The sequence below is a fragment of the Halichoerus grypus genome, chromosome 8, assembly GCF_964656455.1.
Source record: "Halichoerus grypus chromosome 8, mHalGry1.hap1.1, whole genome shotgun sequence".
Lineage (NCBI taxonomy): Eukaryota > Metazoa > Chordata > Mammalia > Carnivora > Phocidae > Halichoerus > Halichoerus grypus.
The window spans coordinates 62,368,957-62,382,307 of NC_135719.1; the positions used below are offsets into that span (position 1 = coordinate 62,368,957).

The 13,351-nt window shown below is 34.8% G+C and overlaps 1 protein-coding gene across 11 annotated transcripts in view; it reads left to right on the forward strand.

The window, feature by feature from the left end:
• Nucleotides 1-9,021, forward strand: part of GABPB1 (GA binding protein transcription factor subunit beta 1) — a 63,434-nt gene extending 54,413 nt beyond the window's left edge. For all 11 annotated transcript variants that reach the window (XM_078079361.1, XM_078079359.1, XM_078079358.1 and 8 more), the window contains 2 exons: nucleotides 862-977; nucleotides 7,532-9,021. In XM_078079361.1, coding sequence (XP_077935487.1) covers nucleotides 862-977; nucleotides 7,532-7,684 — 269 coding nt within the window. In that variant the 3' untranslated portion in view covers nucleotides 7,685-9,021. The remainder of the gene's footprint in view (nucleotides 1-861; nucleotides 978-7,531) is intronic.
• Nucleotides 9,022-13,351: the final 4,330 nt, after the last annotated feature.

Consider the following 13,351-nt stretch of genomic DNA (forward strand, 5'->3'; position numbering starts at 1 on the left):
TAAAACACGTTAATTCTCAATATCACTAATGTTTTAAATTACAGTGTACTAAAAATTTTACTTTTTTCATTTCTGCTTACATTTATAAATGACGGAGTTTTTAATATTTTGATAAAAAACTTTAACGGCTTTACCACAATTGTAATTTTTCCCTTGATTATTAAAATTGCTATGCACGGTTCCAGCTTGCACAGTCATTTGTATGGTCCCACACTGCTTGCTATGCAGAGCAAGGACAGCCTCTCTCTCTCTGTACATATGTCTACATCTGTATAAAGAACTACTAAAAATTAGGGACAAAGTCCAACAACCCAAAAAGAAAACAAGCGAAGTTTATACACAGACAGTATTCATAATGGTGTGTCCACAGTGGAATATTATGCAGCTAAATAAAAGCAAGCGCTATATGTACTGATGAAAGATACCCTAGGTACCTGGAGTGAAGAAAGCAGAGGCAGAACAGTGTCTCTATTGTATGTATGTCGCCTTTTGTATAAGACAGAAAAGCGAGAATGTATGTTCATGTTGGTTTTTATATAAATTAACACAAGAACAATAATAAGAAACCAATAAAAGTGATTCTCTGTTATGCTTATTGTTTTGATTTTCAGCCATATAATGAGTATGTTATCTGTAAAAATTTTTAAAAAATAGGTACTTTAAACAGTAAATAGTATTCATTAAAAATGTACCCTGAAGACAAATATGGATATCCTCATAAAAAGAAAATTAATGCTTTTAAATTATTGTTTTGGGACATCTTTATTTTAGATGAGTTGCATCAACAATGTCACGACTAGTTTTATTTCTACTAAAACCTGTCTGAAAATGAAGTAACGTATACATTTTTTTTAATTTTAGTATTAACAGTACCAGCAACTGACATTGCTGAAGAAACTGTTATAAGCGAAGAACCACCAGCCAAGAGACAATGTATCGAAATAATTGAAAACCGGGTGGAATCTGCAGAAATAGAAGTAAGGAGTCTTTTACCCGGTGTGTTTTGCTGCAGTCATCCAAAATAAATTCAGTTTGCTTGTCTATATAATTTTTTTTTTTGGTCTTTTATATTTATTACTGACAGTGCTGTTTTGATACAGAATGAAAGTACATAGTATTATTTTGTCTATTTGCTTATACGTATAGCAAACCCTCAATAAATACATATTGAATGAATGAATGAATGAGTGAAGAATTTGTTTATAACAAAGTCTGTCATCGTGGTAACATTGTAACGAATTTGGTTCTTGCGCTCCATCCTTTATTTTCTGTTAAATTTACATGCATCATTCTCACAAGTCACTAAAGGAAATGTCACTGTATATTGATAAAAAACATTCTTTTCTTTTGAAAGTGAAATGTAAATGCCTATTTGGTCTGGAGGATCCTTTTAGAAAAGGTTGATATTTGTTGACTAGGTTATTTTTTAAAAAGCCATAAATAACTGCTTATTTCACTATTAAGTTCTTTAATAAGGAATTTAAATTTAGATTAGTTGTTGATAGGATTCAGCTTTTTCCCCACCTCCCAAACTCGTTTGGAAGTGTAACCAAACCATAGTGCCTCACGGGTTTTTTTCTCACATGACTGTAAACAAAACTGTGTTCCCTGAATTTGGTATTAACTCATATAAAGTGAAAATAAAATTATTCCTGAATAACTTTGGAAGATCAATTGCAGTGTAAAGGACACTGGACTTGAAATTAAATGAGCTGGATTTGAATTCCACCTCTTGCCCCTATTAGCTTTGAGGCAAGTTATCTTACCTTTCTGAATTTCAGTACTATTTTCTCTCAAATTGGAGTTTTGGATAACAATATCTGTATTTTGGAGATTTCTATCAGAATTAAAAAAGTCAGCATACTCATTATACAGATATTCATAATATCTGATACATGTAACCAGTAAATGTTGCTGAATATCTTAAATAGTAATAATGTTGGTGAACATCTAGGAATTCTTAAGTATCTTGTTTCATAGAAAAGAGGATTTTTTTTAAAGTCACTAAAAAGCAACATAAAACTCTGACTGAGGACAACTAGAATATATCTTTGCTCCAGTTCATTTAAGTGTAATGCTGGTACATCTTTAAGCGATAATCACAAAGAATATATTATTGAGTTAACAAGAATCTGATTCATGGTTTAACCAGAATGTTTGGTAAAAGTAGGACTTTAATTATTGAGGGTAAGGTGTTCTGTTTCTTCAAAATTTAAAATGATATTTAGCACACAGAAATTCTTACAAGCTAGCAATTTATTCCATTGAACAGTATCAATATACTTATTATCTAGTAATCTTTTAAATTTTTTTATGTCAGATGATCTTTTCTGGCACATAAGGTGAAAAAGATTTGTCTTGTACTTTGCTTTAACTATTTTTTTTTTGCTTTAACTATTTAATAAAACATTTTTAAATTACTTGAATTTTTATTAAACATAAACTTACTAAATTCAAATTATATATTTAAAACAATGAATGTGCAGCCTGCGCCTTTATTTACCTAATAACACGTAAGAGTTGCTGTTTTCCTCAAAGGTCAGCCTGATTCCCCTCTTAGTCTTTCAGAGACCAGGAAGAATAATTACAGGTAACAGGAAAGTATGAATTGAGGTATATAAATTAACTAGAACCAAGGCTAGAACTTCAGGGAGATAGAGTTTTAGCTTGGTTTAAAGAAGTGTTTTGTTTGTTTTGTTTTGTTTTTAGTAATTAGAGCTTTCTGGTCATGGAACTCTCATTCTCCATCACCAGAAATGTTCAAGCCAGTGTTGCACGATCTCTCTGCAGCTCTTACAGAGAGACCTTGAAGCATACAGTGAGTCTAGATGGTAGAGGGGGGCTGGGAATATAGAATGAAGAGAGGCCTCCAATGTTTTCATCAAACCAGGTAATCATTTCCTTATAATACATAAAGTGGTGCTTTTGAACTTACTTCCTTAGATGACCAATGGAGTTGTCTTGGGGGCAGACTTTTATACTCTAAGTGACAACTTAACCATTAACTAAAAAAATTTCTTGCAGGCAGTGATTCTCAACTGGGGCATTTTTGACCCCAGGGTACATCTGGCAATGTCTGGAGACATTTTGTGTTGTCACAACCAGGGGTGTGCCCCTGACCTATAGGGGATAGAGGCTGGATATGCTGCTAAACATCCTACAATGCACAGGACAGCCCCCACAGTAAAGAATTATCTGGTCCAAAAATATCCATGTTGAAATTGAGGAACTCTGCTCTATGGGAATTAAAAAATCAACTCATTATACAGAATCTAACATGTTTGGATTTTCTCTGCATGTGTGTGTCCACAACTACCAAAGTGACTGTTTATAAATCAAATGTTAAGAATTTATATTTACAGTTTCCCAACTAACATTGGAGAGGTTTATTAATGCTCTCTACAAAATTGGTTTAAGTTGTAGAAAATGTATTATAAATGCTGAAGCTTTTATATGTGCATTATAGCAATATAGGAGATGAAATAGATCTGTTTTTCAAAGGGGAGGTATGAATAAGACACCAAATTGCAATAATGTATATCATATCACCCCCTTGCACTAAAGATATTTTTGGAAGCAGTGTGCTATATATGGAATCAGTGAATTCTTTTGTAATGTGGGAGGGAAGAAATATATAATTAGTGCGTTAGGAATAACAGGTTTTTTCTGTTACTTAGTTGTGTGAAATCAGGAAATACCTTTACCTTTTCTTTGCTATGGAGGTTAGAGATGAGTATGTTTATTAGCAAGTTTGTTTATTTTTAATGAAATATTTGTGTCTTCTAACCAGTGATAGATTGAGATCCTTAGTGTTCTTTTAAAAATTGTTTCCTGTAAACTTTACACAGTGTTTTATTTGATGCAATTTTTTCAGTCTATTTTCCTTTTATTGATGTTCTTTTGATCTATCAAAGTTGAAAATTTTCTATATTCCTATCTCTTTTTTTTAAAGATTTTTATTCATTTATTTGAGAGAGAGCGTGAGCGAGAGGAGAGAGAGCACTAGCTGGGGAAGAGTAGAGAGGGAAAGGGAGAAGCAGACTCCCCGCTGAGCAGGGAGCCCTACTCGGGGCTCGATCCCAGGACTGCAGGATCACTATCTGAGCCGAAGGCAGATGCCTAACCGACTGAGCCACCCAGGCGCCCCTCCTATCTCTTTTTGAGAAGTTTTTCCTTTAGGGCTGGAGTAGGCAAAGGGCCAAATAGCAAATACTTTCAGCTTTGTGGACTGTCCAGTCTGTGCTTCACTACTCACTTTTGCCATTGTAGTGGGAAAGTAGCCATAGACACTTTGAAAATGAGTAGGCATGCCTTATTTCAGTAAAACTTTATTTATAAAAACGGGATCATATCTGGTCCATGGCACTTGGAAAATTGATGTTTACACACAAGGAAACAGCTCACACGCCCTGCCCAGTTTCTCCCTCTCTCTTTTTAAAGATTTTATTTATTTATTTGACTGAGAGAAAGAGAGTACAAGTGGTGGGGGGGAGGGGCAGAGGGAGAAAAAGACTCCTGGCTGAGCAGGGAGCCCGATGTAGGGCTCGATCCCAGGACCCTGGGATCATGACCTGAGCCGAAGGCAGACACTTAACCGACTGAGCCACCCAGGTGCCCCAGTTTCTCTCTTTTTAAACAAATATTTAATGGTTAAGAATATGGGTATATTTTAAAATTTTCTGATTGTGTTATCTTGGTCAGGTTATTTAACCTTTTAAAGCTTCGTTTCCCCATAAATAACAGGGAGGAAATAACAGCACCTACATTATCAGATTGTTGTAAAGCTTAAATGAGAACCATGTAAAGGACTAGTACAATCATGGGCATATAATAAGTGCTCATTAAGTGTTAGTTGCTTTTATTATCTTCCAAAATTTATATAGAAGTATGGTGAGAGATAAACCACTATAATGACTTTTTGCCTTACAATAGCTAAGGTAAAAATAAATTTGAATAGTAGAAAATTAAAAATGATAACATTGTTTCAAGAGAATTGCTGCCAGCTGAAGCCAAATTCACGAATTTTGTTTGAAAATAAAAAAGCAAACTCAAATCTTCCCTTGCCCTGTTATTCCATTGCTTGGGTTTGGAATTGTGGTGTAAGATAAGTATCTTCTCAATTGCTACCAAATCGAGATTATCATCAGAATTTACTTTTTTGGAATTCTTCAGTGTTAGACTGTTAAAGGAAAAATACTTTAGTATTACATATTATTAGGTGAAGGTATGTTTATTTACAAATGTCAAAGTCCTTTTTACTGTGCTTTTATTGCAAAAGGTCAAAGCTATATGATTGGTATTTCTATTTAAATATAAATCTCAAATGTCAGTCTTTTGGACTATTCATGTGTGAAACAACCAAATTACTGTTTACGTTAAGGAAATGTCTTGCATATAATATATGTTCAGGAAACATTTAACAAATTTGTAAACAAAAGATCTCAGTAAAATAAGTGATATTTTCCACTTTTTAGAGATTTTTATTTGCTTTGAAAAGTGAGATAGCAAGAAGATTCTCTCCCCAAAAACCTATATTCTTGAGAAGTAAAAAATGGAAACACTTAAAAGAAACTTTAATAATGTTAACTGTGCTTTCAATCTTGAGGACTAAGTGTACTCAAAGAGTAGTGCTAATGACCTTTATCTTTCAGGTTTTACAGATACAGTCAAGAAATGCAGTGTAACATGAATCTTTTATTTGGCCTAGTAGGCAGAAGGGAGCTGTCTTTTTCATTTGTAGGAAGATATATTCTAATTGAAATAAAAATATGCAACAAGGAAAACAAACTGTATTTACTGTTAGACTACCTCACTCAGTTTGCTTTCATCTGCTGAGTAATTGTGAATCCCTTGCTGTTTCTAAATGTTAATGAATAGCTAGTACAAGGAGATACCTTTGAGTTAGAGAATGTGTTCCAGTATTTCCTACCAAATTCAAAACTTTTGTTATCGAAGGATCTTATTTCTTAACACACAAAACACTTATGCATGGCCATGAGTGCTCCTGCCAGAGGTGGCGGTCAAGCTCCCGGAGAAGCAGCACCCCTCCCCCACTCTTTCCATTGGCCTGCTCAAAGTTCTCCAGAGTTCACTGCCAAGGTAGTGGTGTTGTTTACTTGAGGCTCGACTCTTAGGTGTCTTCTGACTTGTTTCTACTCTGCCATCTTGCCTGGAGAAAGGGTAAGAAGGGGGTAAGAAAAGGATAGCAGGGTAAGGCGTGGAATTTCTTAAATTGGAGATGAAGGGTGCGTATTGTTTCTTCTTGTACATTTTGTGTAAATGGAAGATTTGGAGACTACTTGTGTGATCAATCATTCCCACATTTGGTGGACTCGGGGAAAAACACATGTTGGATTTAGCTTCATTCCCAGTATGGGGAAGGGAATGGGATCGAAGGAAGGAAGGAAGAAGTATTACATTTGCTCCTCCTTGGAGACCATGTGAATAGTGAAGGGGAGGGAATCTTTTGGTGTTCACAATGGACAAGAGTCAAGGAAGTAGTGGAAGAGACCCTCATACTGTCCTCTTCCCCAGTAGGCTACTGACCCTCACCTTCAGTTGTGTCTTGTCCAGTGTGACCCTGGCGTTTCTTATGATCAGTCATGGTCCTACCCTGAGCCCCCCCCATCCCACTAAGAGATCCTGGGCCTCTCAAATGAAGTTGAGCTTGGGCCTCTGCAGGTTGAACTTTTGTCCATGTGCATACTAGAGACATGAGAAAGGAGTCTTTGAAATGTTTTCCCTTAGGCAACTGAATAGGGGCAGAGTGGGGAGGAGAAAGGGTATCATTTTCATTGGACTAGGTTTATGTTTAGCTCTCAATTTATTCAGGAATTTAATACATATATTTGCATAATTTAATGAATCACAGTAAAGAAATTAGTATTTTGTTGGTTTGTAAAATGGGATAATTTAGGAAACATTAATCTAGACCAACACTCTGTTTTACCGGTGAGGAATCTTGCTTGTTACCAGAGAGGAAGATAGTGTTAAAAGCAGTAATATTAGAATCTCGTAAACCCAACTGTGTTACCCTGGAAAAGCTACCTCATCTCTGAGCATCGTTTTCCTCATCTGTAAAATGGGCATAATTGCTGTCTTAGAGGCTTGTTATTGGCAGTCACCTTATTTAGTCACACAGTGAGTGCTCAATAAGTATTAACTTTTATAATTTATTATACCTTTACATAAAAACGTCACAGAGGTGTGAAGAGGTATATTTCTCTCTTAAAGCAGTCTTTGTCATACATATGAAAGTATAGGTCCACAATCTGGGTTCATTATGTTAATCTTATTTTTAATTAGGGAATGATTTCTTGAGGTCAGAAACTAATCTGTGTCAGAGCGTGGAGCACAAAATTTGGGGCTTTAATTATTAATGAATTGGTTGACAAGGCAAGACGTCTCGGAAATATCAACAGGTGGCTAGCTACATCTAGCTCCTACGGATTTTTCTGTTTGAAGGATGCATGCTTGTATGTGTTAATTGTGTATTCATGCAAACATTGAAAAAACCTTTTTTTTCAATTAGGAGAGAGAAGCTCTTCAGAAACAGCTGGATGAAGCAAATCGAGAAGCACAAAAATATCGACAGCAGCTTCTAAAGAAAGAACAGGAAGCAGAGGCCTACAGACAAAAATTAGAAGCTATGACTCGTCTTCAGACTAATAAAGAAGCTGTTTAATTAACTACGAACACATAGTTTGAATTTACTTTTGGTTAAGAAAGAACACAGTCTTGAACTGTACACCGCAGGAAGCCAGGCAGAAGAGACTACGGATTGACGATCGGACTTAAGCCATGAGCTCTGAATCCTTGTAACATAAAACTCTACTTTGGAAGTTGTGAAATGTATTTAAAACTGAATTCTGTAAATAGTTTTTGTTTTTTTACAGTTCCAAATGAGTTATAAAGATTGTTGAAGAGATCCAAAAACACAATAAGCCACTGTTTTTGTGAATTCTTTTTGATTTTAGTATGAACCTTAATTTCTCAGAAACAGAACAGTTTTAAGGGTGATCGTTGTTGATTAGACCAAATGTTATGTAATAATTATGTGGTGGACTGATGCTGGAATTACTCCTGTAGGTATAAACTTCTATATGAAAAGAAGATTTCTCCCAGGAAATCTTTGTACAGCTTTAAGTTGTCTCAGATTCTCTGAAAACATTTTTTAGAAAGCAAATTTTTATATTTGTTCAATTTCAGCTATACCCAAGTAGATTTACATGTATATGAAGCAAATATTTTTTAAACTTTCTGTTTGTACATATTCTGCATGTTTTATAATTTCAAAATGCATCACTTGCATAGGTATTTTTCCCACAAAGATGATGAAAGTGAACAAGGGGGAAAAATCCTTTTATTCTGTAGGTCATTGAAAGTTAAGTAAGCTAGCAGCTGGTTTTATTGGAATGACAATGTTCTTAGAAGGAGCAGCTTACGCGATAACTTGAATTTGCAAACTGCAAAATCTATGCTTTTTTGAAAATTTCATAGTGGGGACGTGAAACTGTATTCTGTGCCTTCCATCATGATTTCCACATGAAAGCACTTTAAGGCACTGGATTTTAAGATAATGTTTTTGGAATACTCAGAGCATATGGGTTTCTGAAATATTTCATGGACTCATTTCTCCCCAGGAAATTATTCTTATGGAAAAAAAAATGCTTTTGTATGTAGAACAAGAACTTTTTGTACTACAGTGATGCTAGATATGTCTAACATAACTTTTACTTTTCCCTGTGAAAGCTGTATGTCTGTGCTGTGACTTGCTCTCATCACAATATCGTTGAATTCCACAGTGTATGGACATTAAACTCTGACATACTCTTCATTCTTTTTTGTAAAACATAACTTCAAGCTCTTTTTTCTTGCTTTATTTTTTAATGTCTTAAGCTTTATGAACATGTTTAACCCTAAGACCCTTCTAGATTACATATCTGTATAAAGAAGCAATTACCCTTAAAACTGTACTCTGGCCTACTTTTCTATTTTACAATTAAATATCTTTTCCACATACATTCAGTGTAGACTTATATTTTGACCACACATTAAAAATCCTGTTCTGTATGTTACAGCCATATTCCACCAGAATGAGAATATATATAGTCTTCACACTGTGTCTTACAAATCCTTGAGGTAATTTCTTGGGAAGTTGCTCGCTCTCTCACTGGCGTTATTATAGTTGATAAGGTAATAAAAGGATCTGTGAACTCTCAGCTTCATACTTGCTATTGGGAAACTTAGAAAGGTTTGAGAGCAGATTTAAGAACTCTAAAAAGAAGAGAAAAAGACCTTTTCAGTTTTCCACTAAATTTGACACATATTTCAAATTATCTGAATAGGTTTTACAAAAGTGAAGCCATATTTTCTGTAGCATGAAGCTACTTTTTCTGTGTCTTTTCTTACTTTAGTGCATTTATGGGTTTGTTAGGCAGAGTGCCTTTGGCATATGCAGTGCTGGAGTGGAGAAGGACCAGTATGTTTACCCCAGAGTGCAAGCCACTGTAGACTTTGCTTCCAGACTGGATTGGCCCCAAAGAGCCCTGAGACAGTGTTGGAAATGAGCCCCTGGAAGCTGATTTAATACGCTCTTTGATTCCTAGTCTCCTCTTGTGCTGGAGACTTTATCTGGTACAAGAAGGAATTTTGATTTATAGTAGCATTTGATGTAGATGGGAAAAAATAAATTGGTACTTGAAAGGAGTAAGTCTATGACAATATCAGGTAAATACTCAGATGTCTTGGGGAGAAGTTCACTTTTTTCAGTGTTACGTTGGACTTGTATAATTCCTCAGTCATCTACACCTGATCCAGTGTGCTGCGAAATCAATAGTTAGACAAGAATTTATAAGAAATTTAAAATGGGTTTATTTTTTTCTTTCTAGCTTCTGTTTTCAGATGGGCTGGAAAAGCTTTGCATTCTAATTCTTGATGGTGTTTTGAACAGAAGTTGAAAGGAAGTGACAGAATGAAATAGAAGTTTTCAGAAATCCATACTTAATGTATTTCCCCTACCTAATGATGGTTTTGTCGTTAAAGGTCATTTGGTCACCACATCGATGGTTAATTATTTCCACTGATGTGTGAACAAACACCTTTTAGAGCAGCCTTACTCAACTCGGGTTCTGGGAGGGAATCAAGACCTAATGCCGTAAGTGTTAGGGCCTAAAGAATTACTATCTTATAATGAATTTGCTTCTTTCCTGTGCATCTAGTATACTTACATACTATCTAGACGTGGGGCTCATTAGATGTCTTGATTACCTAATGATTTGGTTCAGATTTAACTTCCCTGTGTATAGTCATTGGAACTCCAGGATTACAAATTCTAAATTGGATCTGTGATGCTCTCGGAAAGCCTCATCTGGCAAGTAGTATCTGCAAGGACTGTGCTTCTTAACTAATTTTAATTTATTGTTATTTATTTTATTTATATCCTAATTACTTCCCATAAGGGCTTGTGATGTCATTTGTCTTTATTGGCTTTTAGGAATAATTTTCTTACGTCAATCTTTCACGATGTGAATGGCAGACTAGTACTCTATTCTTTTACTCTGACACTAGATTGCTCTCTTTCTTTCTGGTGGTAGAGGGAGCTAGGGAGCTCTCCTCTGTGACATTCAAAAGAACAAAGTTAAATGGAGGAGGGAATAAATGTGAAATCTCATGCCATTTTTGTTTATGACAAAAAGATAAGAACAAAGTTAAATGGAGGAGGGAATAAATGTGAAATCTCATGCCATTTTTGTTTATGACAAAAAGATTTGTATATATTTTTATCCAAAACATATCGCTAATGAAAACCTATGCAGTATATTTTTCTTCAACATGATTATTTAATGATGTTAATTATTGAAAATTAGAAGAAACCCTTGCCTTTCTTTGTTATAACAGGAATTGATGAGTTGATAGACCTATTCATGGGTGCTTTGTGCTGATATGACTGATTTTTTTCTCTTTTACTCTATACGTAGCTTCTTCCTGATAAAATCTATAAAATTGTCTTTGCACTTTAATACCTGGAAGACCTTGAGAACTGACTCAAAATATATCAAGAAGAAAAACCTTTTCAGATAGAATCACAAAACCATTGGAGGAACCTTGTGGATGAGTTCCATATGGAACCCATATGGATGGGTTCCCAAGGCACTAGCGCTCAGGCTTATATAGCAAATAGAAAAAAAAAATCTTTTCTATTCACCTAGCTTCTATTGAATAAATAACTCCTCCAGCATGTCAGATCAACTTAGGAATGAACTAACTAATAAATTTGTTATTTCATTAAGTAATATTTACTGTACTTGGATTCATTATAGATAGCTAGTCTGTTGTAGTTTTGAATGATGTTTGCTATTTGCTTTCTCCGTGTTAAATGAGAACATCTCAGTGCATGTGGATTCAGTATGACGTAAGTAAGCTCCCTAAATTCATTCTCAGATTACTCTGTAGAACTCATGATGGAAAACACAGTATTATCACTGGAAATATGCTTCTGGTCCCAAATCAAAATTTTTATATCAATATTTTTGTGACTTGTTAAAACTATTTTCCAAATATAGAGATATACAGAGAGATGGTCTTAATAGTTTTTTTTTTTTTTTTTTATCATTTTGGTACCCTGAGCACCTTTAAAAATATTTCAACTGAATGATAATCAAATATTGAATATAGTTTGGGTATATTTCCGAGGGCTCTTCATTTTTATTTTTTTTTAAAGGTTTATTTGAGAGAGAGTGAGTGCAGGAGTTGGGGTGAGGCACGGAGGGAAAGAATCTCAAGCAGACTCCCCATTGAGCGCAGAGCCTCACATCGGGCTTGATCCCAGGACCTTGAGATCATGACCCGAGCCGAAATCAAGAGTCAGCCGCTTAACCAACTGAGCCAATCAGGCACCCCTTCATTTTTAGATAAATACTGTAACTTCCAAAAAACTATGATTCACTTTCTGGAAAAATTTGGATGTGGTCTCTGCGATTCTGTCTACTATGCTTTATTAATTGCTTACTTAGTTTTTCATTTAAGTAGCTTAGATCTCATGTGCACAGTTGATATGTAATATGTTTTCTAGATTAAATGTCTGACTTTTCTGAAAGAAAATAATTTTCTTACATATTTTTGTGTGTGTCAGGTAAAAGTAAAGCATTCATTTTTGTATTACCATTTTTCATAATTACTCTAGATTTGCCATCCTTATCATAACTCAGGAGTTATTTCAAATTTAAATTGCATTCACTTATTTTGCTATAGAAAAATAGTATATATTAAGAAAACTTATACTTGAGTGAGCCTAGTCTCCTTTTTAAAAAAATTGTTGGTCTGCCAGAGAACTGCCTCTACTTCCAAATATTTTTGTCCAGTATCATAGAGACTTTTGGCATCCAACACTGAAGCATATTATTAAGTGTGCTTACTACCTTTCTTAGGTACAATTCAATACTCATTAGTTTTGCTGATGGCTTAACGAAAACTGTAGAAGAGCACAGAACAACAATATAGCAAACGTGTGCCTACTACCCAAGTTTAATAAATCTTAACGTTTATCTTGTTTGCTTCAAATCTTTTCAGAGACAGAATGTTCTAGAAGTAGTTGAAGTCCCTTTGTTTCCCCTTCCTCATCCCATTCTCCCCCCTCCCAGAGCCACTATCCTGAGGTTGAGATGTTTCAGTCTACCCACATTTTCATGTTTTTACTACACACTGAATTTTTTACACATATGGTAGAGTTTTGTGTGGTTTTTAAACTTTAGTAAAGCTGTCATTCTATACATATGTCATTCTGCATTTTGATTTTTTTCAATTTATCAGAATTTTAGACGTTTATTCATATTGATACTTGAATACTTACTCATTTTGACTATTATGTAAAATTAAATAAGAATATGCCATACTTGATTTATTCTTTGTTCTATGTATAGATGTGTCACTTCTAATTTTTTGCTATTACAAATAGTACTCTCTGTACTATATGCATACATGGGCTAAGTTTCCCCCAGAAAATGGAATTGTTAGGTTTAGGGTAGTCAATTTTACCGAATACTGTCAAATTCCTTTCTAAAGTGGTTGTGAATAGTGAAGAATGATGAGAATTCTCATTTTCCCATATTTTACCAACATCTGATTCTGTCACACTCGAATATTTTTGGCAACCCTCATTGGTATGAAATTGTTCTCGTTATTTGCAGTTTCCTATCACCAGTGAGGTTAAACATTTTTACCCTATTGTTTCTTGTCCATTAGTGTTTATTCTTCTGTGAATTGCCAGTTAATGGCTGATTTTTTTTTTTTTTAAGTAGGCTCCACACCCAGCCTGGAGCCCAATGTGGGGCTTGAACTCACGACCCTGAGA